This window comes from Chamaea fasciata, unplaced genomic scaffold (assembly GCF_029207755.1).
Source record: "Chamaea fasciata isolate MVZ Bird 193981 ecotype frontalis unplaced genomic scaffold, bChaFas1.0.hap1 SCAF_9, whole genome shotgun sequence".
In the NCBI taxonomy this organism is placed as follows: Eukaryota; Metazoa; Chordata; class Aves; order Passeriformes; family Sylviidae; genus Chamaea; species Chamaea fasciata.
In genome coordinates, this window is record NW_027094094.1 from 24605714 (window position 1) to 24619602 (window position 13889).

General features: G+C 38.8%; 1 protein-coding gene across 1 annotated transcript in view; it reads left to right on the plus strand.

Moving 5' to 3' along the window:
* The window catches only part of RET (ret proto-oncogene), a 252913-nt gene that overhangs the window by 209474 nt on the left and 29550 nt on the right, over positions 1–13889 (plus strand). The window contains exons 15-17 of the mRNA XM_066191532.1: positions 10667–10918; positions 12499–12792; positions 13268–13509. Coding sequence (XP_066047629.1) covers positions 10667–10918; positions 12499–12792; positions 13268–13509 — 788 coding nt within the window. The remainder of the gene's footprint in view (positions 1–10666; positions 10919–12498; positions 12793–13267; positions 13510–13889) is intronic.

Sequence of the window (13889 nt, forward strand, 5' to 3'; positions counted from 1 at the left end):
CATGCAGAAGGCCACACAGTGGTCAGTGCTTTCAGTGCTCTTGACATTTTTTGTATAGCATTAAAATGTTTATGTAATGCCAATCCTAAATACAGCATTTGTCTAAATTGCTTCCCACAGTTGTCTTGTCTCCCAGTTTTTTTTTAATGCCATGCAGCATGAGAATTCCAGGAGTTTAGTCCAGCAGGTTGGTTTTTTTTCCATTTCTTGTCTTTTTGTCATGCTGACTTCACAAGTTATAGGAACATTTAGCTTCGGCCTTGAGTCCTGAACCTGTTGGAGGAGGAGATTTATGAAAGGAAGAGTTCACCCTACTGTGAAACATATTCGTGGTAGCTGTGGCATAGAAAGAAGTCTGGAGTTGTAAAGATTTGTATGTTGTCATGTTCTTTTGGCATGAAATGTAACAGGTGTCATTAATGATAAAATTGGAATAGATAAGTATATGCTATAAACTTCAGCTTTGTTCAGTTTTTATAATAAAAAGCATCAAACCAGGCAGCTTTTTATTCCTGATGCAGGGAAACTGTTTCATGAGGAGCATTCACAGAAAAGTCAACACGCTTGAGTCACGTACCAGGACTTTAAAACCCAGCGTGGTTTGTTGATGACATTTGTGGTGTGTGTGTTGGGGGGTGTTTAAGGCACAGGTAAAGAAAGGCACTGCTTAACAGTGTCACCCAAGTTTTTAATTTGCATTTCTGTGATACTCAGTTGAAATCTGAACTTGTGTTTTCATTATATGTCACAGTCTTCTAGCCTGTGAATATTGCTGCCTTGATCAGGAAAGAGGGGAAGCAGAGGAAATGAGGGGTTTTACTGACACTTAAATTTAAAACATGAGCTCTTGATGAAACAGTGCGAAGTGCAAGGCACCTTTGCAGAGGAGTTGTAAATCAAAATGCCTTGATAAAGTGTGCATGGAGATACTGTGCTGTAACAAACCTGATTACTTCACTGTGACGGGAAATGCCACTGGAGGTGTTTCCAGCTCCAGTGGACAGAGCAGAATGCATCAGTTTCGCCATCTGAGAAAAATGTAAATGTATAAACTTTGTGTTTCAATATTCTCTTTGGGCTGGGCTGCCCAGGAGCTAATCGCTGAAGGATGATAGCACTTCCTTTGACTCTGGGTCTGTCACTTGAGGTTTGTTTATACATCAAAAACGTGTGATCAGAATGACTGCTCTGGTAGGCTGAGTTCAGAATAAATGTCAGCATCAAGGACTATCTGTGTGCATCAGTGCAAGCCAGGACTCAGTGCTGGCCTTGATGCAGAAGAAATTGCTAATAATTAAAGACAGGATGAAGTTACCCAACAGAGAAACTGCAGCACATGCAGCAGCGTTAGCAAAACCTTTATCAAAAAGTGACTGTATGTATCACAGATACAAAGAATTGCTTCTCTTCTGTTGGCAGTGGAGGGTGTAAACATGGGGCAAAGTTTTAGTTGTCACAGTGAAAATGTTTGTAAAGTAAAAAAGGCATTGGAATAGTTATGAAATTTATTAAGCAAATTCAGCCTTTAATAATCAGAGGAGGATTGTTTAGTGCATGCTCTCTCTTGGCAGTCTGGTGGTTTGGCATGCCCTCTAGCAAGGGACTGGGCTGGAACCCAGAAGTCCACTTAAAGGGAAATAAAGCTCTTGTAAAATCCTGTAAAGGCCCCTGCTATTCCAGATTTTACTGCTGCTTTTGCTGTTGTTTCTTTCAGACTTCTCCGGTTCATTCCTGTCCTTGTCAATGATGCGATGTAGTTCATGACTGTCTCAAAGCCAGTGGAGAAGAGCTGTCTAGAACAGGCAGCAGTGCCCAGCGCGTATCATTAGTGGTCTGTCGGCCCCTTTCCAAGCCTTGTCAATACAATTCTGCCCTTCCCCTGGCAACATTTATGCTTTAAGACAACAGCATAATGAGTAGCTACTGTGTAGTAATGACTGAAAGTCCCCAAAGGAAAAGTTCTGTTTTATTAAACAGGGATGTTCACAGTTGGGATAGTGGGGGCTCTTATCTAATTTTTTTTTTTTTTAAATGATGGCAGGTGTAATGCAGATTTTTATGAAACTATTTTAGAAGTCTGCCTTGTAAGACCACTTAAGAAAATGTATTCTCTGTCAGAATGTCTTAAGGAATTAGAGATTCAAGTGAAGGTGTATCTTAACAGTATTTTAATTCTTATATGTATATGCATTAGAATGAGATAATAAAATATGAAAAAAAATAGGATAAGAACTTACATTCTGCATTTGATTTCATAGACTAAAATATAGTAATCTTGACCTAAAATATCGCGATTAAACCAAAATGCTCTGTTAATTCAAGACAAAACTTTAAATAAATCAATAAACAAATAAGTTCACAGTTGCAGTGAGATTTCACTTCCTGGACTGAAAAATTGAACTGCAGGCTCATAGCTCCCTTGAGTGTTTAGAAAGAGAATAGCAGCTCTTAATAACAGAGCACTTTGCTGTGAGGGGTGGACGTTCATGTCATTACCATTTTTCTGGCAACTTTTCAACCACCAGCAGCAAAAGTTTTCATTGATTGCCTCCTGCTGTAAGGCAGTAATTATACTGCTCTGTCTCTTTCATGAGCTGCAGGAATTGGAGAAAATAAGGGAAGCTAGAGATGCTAGATATAGATAAAACACAATTCAGGCTGAGCTATTTCCTATGTTATTACATGAGGTCTAGCAGGCTAATTTTTACACATCTGCACTAAATATAGAAAATAGGTTTTCCAGTGCAACAGTGGAGAATCCGAAGTAAAAATTCGATGCAGATGCTGTAAAGTCATCTACTCCCTAGAAAATGAAAAGGTGTTGCATGCAGCTTTTCTCTGAAAATCAGACTCCTCTCACCACAACCCAGGTGCAGGGTCACTGGTGTTGATCAAGAACAATTAAACATTGTGTAATTGTCCCAAATTGATACTGTTATGTTTGGTCTAAGGTTCTGTTAATTGTTGCATTCCAGTGATGCTGAGGGGGAAAGAAGCTATTTGTGAGAAATATTGGTACTTACTTCACCTGAGCGTGTTTTCTCTCTGAAGTTGGCTGAGGCGGAGGAAATGGATGGAGGTGTTTGTGAACTGCACTGAGCTGTCAGAAAGTGATCCCTTATGTCTGACTTCATCTATTTATAATTGACAGGAAGACTTGTGTTCATTTGGGTGATGCAGAATCAAGTGCAGCTGGAGGAAGAGAAATGGGGAAATTTGAGCTTAGGTAGTTATGGAATGCAGGAGTTTGTGCGTATAAAAATCTTTGTCATAAATCAACGGTTAATCAGTTTTTATTCGTTTTCATGGCTTGGGATTTTGAAAATGTAGTACACTATATTTATTAAGGAATCAGCACAGTGATCTAGATCTGTATCTTAATGTAGGAAATGTATTGTGATGCCAGTATCCTTTTAACTAAGATAATTAATTTTAACCTATTTGTCTTTGCCTTTAAGGATCTTTTGATCCTACCGAGTAGCTGAACAATTTCTGCAGATTACTGTCCTGTGATTTATTTTTATGTTTTTATGAAACAAATATATTTGGTTGTCAGTACTTTGTTCTCCAAATTGCTACTATAATGTTTACCTTCTGTATGAGCTCAGCACTGTTAGAGTAGATATAGAGTAAATATATGTGAAAGCTAATTAAAGAGTAACAAGGACGTAGAGCACTTGTATGTCACTACATTATTGATTGAGGATTTTATGGTGTTGATGGAAGTAGTGTGTCAGTTTTAGCACAGAACAGTGAGACACGTCACTGGTCTTGTCTAGCTTCTCGTTATCGCAGTCTTTATGTACACATAATACATAAACACATCCTAGAAGATCATGCACACAATAAATAAATTCTGTTCAATATTTGTTAAGATAATTTGTGCTGCAACACAATAGAGAGTTTCCTTGTCTTACATTTCAGCTCTGTACTTCTACAAAACAAAATCCAGGTATTCTCTAACACTTGAGCCATACTTTAAAGAAGAAGTATTAATCACACAAAGAAGGAGAAGTGGCAGAATCAGGATCCAAAGAATTTTCCAAAATCCCTGCAATCTCTCACAGAAGCTTTCCATGCATATTGATTTCTACAAGGGATAGTTGAAATTCTACTAACACTGGTATTTAGAACGATGAAACATCAAAAATGTCTTCTTGCTAAAGTAATAAAAAACCCCAAAACAAACAGCAAATCATAAGAATGCAAGAGGAAGGAAGCTTCAAACTTTTTTGGCACTTAAAGAGGAATTTTCTCAAACTTACCTAATGGTATAGGCTCTGGAAGGAAAGTGTAGACACAGGTTTGACCTTGATCTGAACTCACAAGTGAAGCTTTAGTAGAAGTACTGTCCTGTTCCCTGAGTTGCACTGATTTTCCAGTCTTAAATTGAGACAAAAATTAAAATAGTGGCAGCTCTCACAAATCAAAATTAATTTCTTTTTGATACATTTGGGGTCTGTCTTTGATCTGGACATTTTTAATATTTATGTTCAATATGCCTGATATAGGAAACAAACTTTTCCCAGATCCATCTTTACGCTTTACCATGTCTGTCTTATTTTCCCGTACCAGAAAATCTTTCTCATTTTGCTGACATATCTTGCTCATTTTACTACTGTATCTAATTATATATATTTTATCTTATATAATTGTATGTTATATAATACCATATTTAATACAATATCTGATATAATATTTCTTTCTACCTAATTTCTATATTTTCAGTCTAAAATTCAGGGTTGTTTTCAATATGACTGTGGGAATCTGGTGAGGAAAATCGCCGGAGAGGCAATTAAGTTAAAGCAGAGCAGTTTAACAGGTCTGGAGTATATTCCAGTTAAGAACTGTTTCTGCTTACCGTCACTTTGTAAGGACCTGTTCTCCCTGGAGGTATCATGTTCTGTAAAGCACATGTATTTCAGTGAGGCTGCTGGTACTGAAAGGTATTCTGTTGTTCTCCAACAATTGTGCTACATGTAAATGTACACAACAGATGACATTTAGCAATTATCCAGCCCCATAAGTTTGACTACAGCCACTGTAAGAAAATTCTGGTATGAATCCCTACAGTGATCTTTCCCCAATCCACTCTAACCTAGGCTCCAGAGGGGAAGCTTTGTGAAGGAAGGGAAAAAAAGTCATTTTCACTTTAATACAGTTTCTTATGTTCTTGGGTTCATACTACATCTGTTACAATTTCTGTAGAGATCAGCTTAAAAATGACACATCTAGAAGTAAATAACACCACGCTGCTGAGCTGTCTTACTGGCTTGCTGGTCACTGGGGGGAATGCCACTTGCTCTCTTTGTCACTGTCGTAGTGACTCTCAAACCCATCAGGAGTTAGAGCCAGGCAGGAACCCTTCAGCCTCAACGAGCTGGTGGCAGAATTTGACTGAACCTCTTCGTGTAAAACCAGAAGGTTTATGACTTGTGCTTGTGCAAGAAGCAGCCTCACCCTGGTGCCTGGCTGGGTGGGCATTTAGGGCAGCTCAGGGTCCCTGTGCCACCGCTGCTATGTCCCCAGCTGGCACAGGCTGGCTCCTGCCTGACCCACCTGCTCAGCTGACAATTGAATCCAAAGTGCTGTTTTTAGCTCTGCTGTTCCGTACTACTTTTCTGTCAAGTGACAGTGTTTTTCCTAAATTACAGACTTTCTGGTTTGTGAGGGCAAGTTTATTTCCTAATTGTGTAGAGACTAGAAGGGAATTAAGTAGGCGGGTCCTTCAATTTAAAGTATAAAAGTGTATTACTGGCCTTGTTCGCTGATGAATCGAACATTAGGTATATTAATACTAGTAATGGAACATAATGACTACTTGTCAGAAGTAAAGATAATTATTTCAGGAACGCAAAACTAACCTTGACAGATAATTGCCTGTTGAAATCTGATGCTGTGCAACAAATGGAGGATTATTAACAGCAGACTCCCATGTTCATCTGTTATATCATTAAATCCTGTATGTTACTTTGACAGGGCTATCATTGCATTAAAAGCATCTCCCTTTTCTTGAAGGTGCATGTCAGTTCTGGCTTAAAGACTTTGATTGCGTGGGGCTGTTCTGTTCTAAATAAATAGTTTTGTTGTCCTCCAAAATGCTGAGAAGCTCTGAGTAAATTTTGTCAGATGCGGGTTCTTTAGGTGTATACTACTTGCTGAATGAAAAACAACCGTCATTTCCATTTTGCTGATTTTTTTTTCCTTTTTTCTTTTTTAAAAAAACCAAACTGGTCCTAGTGTTTTTAAATGCATGTTCATCTGGCAGACAGCTTGGCATCTGTGAAGATTTTAAGTTAGTGGACAAAGGTGTACTAAGTAGTGAAAAGAAGTTTGAAGGTAACAGACACTCAGGCTCAAGAGACAGTTTTCAATTTCATGAGTAATGAAACCCAAAATAACTTTAGTGAGTAATGTTATATTTCAGCCATTTGAATTTTTTAAATCAAGGGTGAACCTTTTGTTCAAATGCATAGTGTAACTTAAACCAAGCAGTGGTCATTCAGACTTTGAATTTTGACTGTGAAGTCCATAAGACATCTGCTACTTCAAAACTGTTTGAAGTCCGTAGCTGTACCTTGAAGGATGGTTACAGACATTGTTTGGGAGAATGCCTAACAGTCAAGTCTTCCTCTGTATCTAATAAAAAAAAATTCCTGCTCCTTCATTTTGTGATTTAAAAGTTAAACTGTATTTTCTGTCATCGAGGTTGATATTAAGAATATAATGTTGCTGTAGTCAACAACGGTTTAACAGTTTTCATCAAGAGCCGTCCTGAAATGCTACACAAGACGATAGTGGCAAGCATAAAAAGCAGTGGAAACATCTAAAGTTTTGTACAGCAAATTGTGTACAGAAAAAAATCAATTTATATCAAAAAAGGCATTATTTACCTAATCATTTATGACTGAAAAAACCCACATGAAATATTGCCTTATTTCAAAAGGCAATCATGGAGGCTTTAAAGTACATGTAATCTCATTTCTCTGCTCTCATTTTACCTGCTTTCTCTCCCTGAACTGGAAAACTGCTGTCATAACTGTATCTATTTCCTGTAGCAGCTATTAGTTAGTAGCATTACATCTGCTTAAACATGATCACTTTTCTCTTCTGTGTGTTACTGATATGCTGTTATCCCACAATATTGCTCATCCATCAGAGGTTGCCATGTTTCCTGTGCTGATTGCAGTATGGAGAGCTGAAACATCCTCTGAAAACATGTTCAGAGATGGCAGAATATTTTAATGATTCTGTGATTCTCTGATGTTACAGAGCACAACCTTCTTGTGGTGCATGTCAAACTTGTAACGTGAAATTTTTCACTGCTTTTAATTCCTGAGCAAAAGCACTTTAACCATCAGTTTTGAATGTAACCATCTCAATTCCTCTTTATTTAAATGGCAGATTCATTAAAAACTCCATCTGGCTTCCATAGGAAGCTTGCACAAAGTCCATGGAAATGGATTTCTTTTTTTTTTCAGGACACAAGGAACTGTGGCCAGGATTAGAACCTCTTCCTCCTGCAGCATACTTGCCAGATGGCAAGTTTACTGAATCTGGTTTTAACTCACTAGGGCTTAAAGGAATGAACACAGCTCTGAGAAGTGGGTGCTACATTTCTACTTCAAAGGTCTCCTTTAAAATTAGCCCCCAAAGATTTATATGCAGAGTGTGGCTGTGACCTGGGCAGTCTGTTGCATATCTCTCATCTCTTTCAGTGCTTGAGTCAGTGACACAAACCACTTTACAAAATCCCAGTAATTTCACAATATTGGGTGAATCTTGCTACATGGCTAAATCAAATATATATATATATGTATTATTTTGCAGTGTTGTAAAGTCTCTTCACTTCAAAAACTTGTTTTCTAAGTAAAATATGAAAATTTGACATATTCACTGGTGTCACTTAAAATTATTCTTGGGTATTGTCCTCAATATGGAAGTCTGCTCTGTACTAAAAGCTAACACTTTTGATGGACAGAATTTAGTTTAATCAGTTTTAGGTTTGAACTGAGTAGAAAAAGATCACATGTCTATTTAGATCTCTTACAGCAGCTTTTTCTAATTTCTTGAAGAGGCTTTGAAACTTGTGAAATACATTTCCAGCTAATTAGCGTGTAAATGCTAAATTATTTTATTAAGGAATCCTCCTCTCTTCAAAATACAAAGCCTAGTTTTGCATTTCTGTTATTTACGGAGAAATCAGATTTTTTATATTACAGGATTTTTTCCCCTTTCTTTCTGTCAATGAAGAGGACTCCTCCTGTGAAGTGATTCCAAAGAACTTCAGAGGGTCTGCAGCATCACTATTAACCTTTTCTTTCAAATGCAGAGCAGTCAGCAGGCTGACTCTGCTGAGAGGTAGTTGTGTGCCAGGTTTCAGGCGTTTAAGTGGCCATGTCTGTCATAATTATTTCTGTGCTTGGTTAGACTGGGCTGTACCTGTGTGCAGTGTGAGCCCTCATTTGTAGAGTAAAGCATATAAAGATTTGCACACTTGTTTAAGATAAGGAGTAATTGCAACTCAGAATACTCCATTTTTCTCCCTTTCCAACTTCCCATATTACTGCTCGTATATAGTCTATATATGCTCCTTCTGCTGGAGGTGATTTTGTATGTCTGCAGTGGTGCTGGTTCTTGTACTCCATGATGTGAGCACACAGGACTATTCACTCTAGTCTTGGAAATAAGGGAATAACAGCTACTGTTGTGTAAGCCTTATTTGAATGCATTTGTGAGTTGGAGGTAATTTTTTAGTCTTGAGTAGTGAATTTTCAGTGTTGAATTTTTTCATGATGAAATTTTCATTGTTTTGAAATCAAGTTTTTACACAAAATACCTCAAGGGAGTCTATTTACTTGCACTGGGACTTGGCTTTGTATTTGGAAATCACCTTATTCCTCTTGTTTCTGAACCCATTTGTTAGGAGTTCTAGCAGCACATATTCCCCACGTTTTCCTGCACTTCAGAAAAGATGGAGGGACTGAAAAAATATTGGAAATTTATTACAAATATTCAGGAATCCTACTTATAAAGAAGAGAGCGTGATAGTGCCAGAATCAAAAGTAATAATTTTTTTTTTGGACAGAGAATATCAAGATTAATGCTTTTCTAAAACTCCCTAAAAGTCTCTGGTTGGCTTCTCTTTGAATTAATTCCTTTGGAACAAATTCGCCTACCATATTATTTTACCACTTTATTCATATATTGCAAAGTATATGTAGAAAAAAAATAATGGGCCTCTGAAAACCTGATGGATGTAATTGCATCCAGGGATACAGATGATGTCATGAATCGTATCAAGGTACAATAGTTTCTGTGGTATTTCTAAATGAGCTTAGAGGTCTCTTGTTTGCAGTTTGTTTGCAGTGCACTCCATTCAGTAGAACAGTGTGTGGATTCAATACTAATACATAAATATATGCTATAGCCTGATGCTATTTTGAAGATGTTTTGGCATTATATCCCTAATTTGACTGCTGTGTTACCATCATTTCCAGTTGTATCTGGCTTGATTTAAGCTGGGAGAGCTTTGTATTAGTAACATATGGAAGTTGTTATTGTTTACATTTGTTGAGCAGATGTATGAGCTTTTTTTATGCCTGATTCCTTATCAGTTGGATTAAATGCTACATAATTCTGCAGTATTCAAGTATTCTGTTGGATGAGAACAAGTACTGACTGTCAGTCCTTGTAAAGTCCAGGAGTGGCAGTTCCGGTATTGCAGACTGTATGAGCACAGTGCGCAATCACTTTGTCCCCTCCTTACAAATCAAGCATTCCACTGTGATCACATTTGCAAGAAGTGAAACTGGAAGGGAAGCACTGCAAGCAGGTAGGGAGACCATTGCACTGTGGCCTGGTGAGGTGAGATCAGCTAAAGAAACTGGCACCAAGGGGCAGTTGAGCCCTACTAAATGTAAATGCCTTCAGTGGCAGGGTGGGAAACAGTGAGGTCAGTCACAGTCATTATACTAAACAAGAAATGTACATTTCCCTTCACACTCACTTCTTAGCCTTCCCATCTGTCATATTTAAAATACTTAAAACACTTCCAGTATTTTTTTAACAGCTCCCATTTTCTGTACCAAATGTATCATGCTGGCCTGTTTAGAAAGTGGGGAGCCAAAAAGGCTCTGTCCAAGGGGGTTTTTGTAACCTGAAGAAAAGTGTGCAAGCCACTGATAAATTTCTGTGTTTTCTCTCAACAGAGAGCATGTTTAAAGGCTTTTAAAGGGTGTGATTTCATCAAAGATTTTTTTCCCTTCTTTGAATATCATCTGTGAGGCGATGGAATTACAACTGAGAGCGCCAGATAGGAAGGAACTTAAGCAAAAATTGGCAAGCAGAGCTTCCTTAAGTGTTCATCTTAAACTGGGCCTTGTCTACAGCAAAGCAGTTTTGCATTCAAAAAGCAGATAATTTTGTAATTGAACATAAATGGTAGACTATATTTTTGGTGGCTGTGTCCTTGGCTTCAGTGAAGTAGAACTGTATTTATTTAGACCAGATGAGGATCTGCCTTTTTCCACATCTTTTTTTAATGCTTCTATACTTCTTAGAGAATGAAACCTTTGTTTCTTTGGAAACACATCTATTAAGAAAACACCAGAGCAAAAATCATTTAACTGGGGCTACCTCTTCTCTCATGTGCCTTCCTTTGCAGTGGCCTTGGGTCTCTACTTCCCCAGGAAGGAGTACTTGGAGAATGTGTACATTGACGAGCCAGCGGGAATGCCACTTCTGCGCATCCATGCCTTGAAGGATTCACAAGAGGAAGGGGTCCACTTTCATCTGTGCCAGAATCTCATAATTTCTCGGGCAAGATCACATGAAAATAAGTGGTTCCAAATCAGAGAAAAAACAGGACTTCTCTACCTCAGCAAAAGCCTGGATAGAGAGAACTTTAACATGCTGTGTAAGTATGAGAAGACCAGCTTTTCTTCTTCAGGTATCTGTTCTTAAGGCAAAATAAGTTCAGACAATGAGATTTCCCCATTGGAAGATGAGCATCAAATTTGGAAAAAACACTGCCCTTTTAAAAGGAGGAACCAGACCCAGTGAAACCCACAGCAGTGTGCCAAAGTAGATGCTGATCTGGGGCAGATCCTGTTGCTCACACTGGGAACTCCAGTAGGGTGGGACAGTTGTATTACTGGAAATATTTTTTCTGCATTTCACAGCTGTATAGGTCACAGCTTTGCACTGAGATTTGCAGCTTGTTCATCTACTGATCCAAGTGCGACCACTTTCATTGTGTTGGGGATTCCCAGACAAATGCTGTGAGAGTGGTTCAAATTCTTACATAAACGGTCCTTGAATTCTGGTGACGTGGATTCACAAATTACATTTGCATATAATGCAAAGAGGTCCACCTTCTAACACCAAAGAGATCTTACAAGAAATGGTTAATTGTAGCTCTCTCCGTCTCTTGAGACTTGGCTTTGTTAGAGAAGCTTACTACAGAAATTCATTATCTCAGTTTTTTTTTCTCTTCTTTTATGCTGTAGCAGTAAATTGGTTTTGGTGATTTTGATCTATGAGGAAATTAGGTGTCATTAGGTGGAGGAGGAGGAAATGGATGAGGAGTTAATGGCGTACCACTGTGATCAGCTGCAGAAATTTTACTGTTGAAGAAAGTCTGTAGTAACTGTCTTCAGTTTGTAAGATCCATATATCAACACTACCTGCAGACTTAGGTGCCTTGATGTTGAAATTTTCAACTTCAGACACTTAATGGTTTATTTTTGAAGTGCTGAGTGTTTGATATTTCATCCATTTTTAGTATTTGCTGTTCATGTATATCAAATATTTGTGCTGAACAAAGGAGGAATAGCTGCTTAACACTCGAGAGCCGTGTTTTGTTCATACAGATCAAAGTGACCTAGAACTTCTTTTCAAGTAAGTTAGATCTATTACAGAGATATTACTGTGCTGTCTGTAGTCAAGCCAAGGAATCAAAACAGGGCTTGAGGATGAAGATGCCATAGGTTGATTTTAACTTCTATTTTATCTTTGGTCCACCTCTTTATGTTTCAAAATGATGAAGCAATCTGTTCTCTGAACCTAGACACTTTGGTCCATACTGTTGGAATGCTGTGAGTGAAATGTTTGTCCTGAGTAGCTGTTGCCATCTCATGCATTATTTTTCTTGTTTCTACCCGGCTCTTGCTCTAGTCCCTTTGAAAAGCAGTCCTGTCAAAGAGCTGATTACTGCCAGTGACATGTTTTTATGTCTCTGTCTTACAGACAGAATGCTGATACTGGTTCTGATACTCTATAATGCAAAATTGGTGCCAAGGCCTATAGTTTTAGGCTTATTTGGATTATTATTAAGGTTTAAGGTCTTCCCACCATCATCTGGCATATTGAAGAGTTGCTTTGCCACATAATAGGATTAAATGATCATTTATGGAATAATGGACTAGGGTAGAATATAAGGAAGTGTTGGCTTGTCTTCTGTAAAATATTTCTTATGGTGATTTCTTCTTCCTGAAGCTGTAGGAAATTGGATGCCATTATCCAAGGTGATGCTGTATGTCTTCCTTTCATCTCACCCTTTCCAAGAGAAGGAATGTGACTCCGCTACGCGCACCACGGTTTTCCTCTCTTTGATCAATGCTACTGCACCAGCTTGCAGTTCCCTGACAGCAAGGCAGCTTTGCTTCACAGAAATGGATCTCTCCTTTCACATCAAGGAGAATAAACCACCTGGTACATTTCATCAGCTCCAGTTGCCCTCAGTTCATCATCTCTGTCAGAATCTCAGCATTTCCTACAAATTGCTTGCAGGTAAAACTGGATCTGAGCCACTCACGTACCAGCAATAGATTCAAACAGCTGCACTGCTAAAAGATCTCTTTTGTAGTAGATCCTCTAGATTTGATTCTATAAAGGAAATTCCTCTGCAAACCTAAACTGAGCCTGAAGATTCTGCCTTTGAGATAATACAGAGGAAATGGGAAGGAGGACTATCCCCTTCCATAGAGAAACGATCAGTTTTAGAATTTTATATTTGCCAAAAGTAGACTAAGAATATCCTGAGCTTTAAATTGTGCTGCTTCTAAACTGTAGAATCTTCTCATATATTCCATGCTTTCTCCCTACCCTAATATAACCACTCAAGTTCCCTTTGTTTCACTTCTGAGTCTTTTGTTGTGCAGTCATGATGTCCAAATGGATTTACTGAACTATGGAAGGGTATTAAAGCCATCAGAGCCTATACTGGGAAGTGACTGTGCCTGTGTGTGTTGTGGCTGTTTTGCAGCTGAGGGTGTTCCCTTCCGGTACAACGAGAACACCACTGGCGTGCGGGTGACACAGAGCCTGGATCGGGAGGAGAGGGAGAGATACGAGCTCATCGCCAAGTGCACCGTCAGAGAGGGATTCAGGGAGATGCAGGTTGAGGTGCCTTTCCTGGTGAACGTGTTAGACGAAGATGACTCTCCTCCCTTCCTTCCCAATGGCACTGATACTGCAGATGCTGTCGTGGAGTTCAACAGGAAAGAGGTAATGTTGGTAATGTTCTCCTTCTCCCTGCAGTATGAGCACGGCAGTGGGAGGCAGGACTCCCGGGAAGCAGCATGCTCTGCCTGGGTAATGGATCTTGGCAACGAGCCCACCACACCATGCTCTGCAGATCTGTGGTGGTTAAATGCTGTTTGTAGGATTCTTCTGCCCCAAGTTATGTCTTACTTAGATCCCAAAGAAAGAGGAGTTTGGGTTAGTACTTAAAGAGTGTGAAAAAATTTGAGCAGTTTCCAAGGTTGGGATGGACAATTGCTGAGTCCGTGGTCAGCATTGCTCTGGATCTCTCCATACTGAGCTGTGCTGTTTGTTACAGGATTGCTTCCTCCAGGGGATTAAAATTGTGTTGTTAGAGCAAGTGT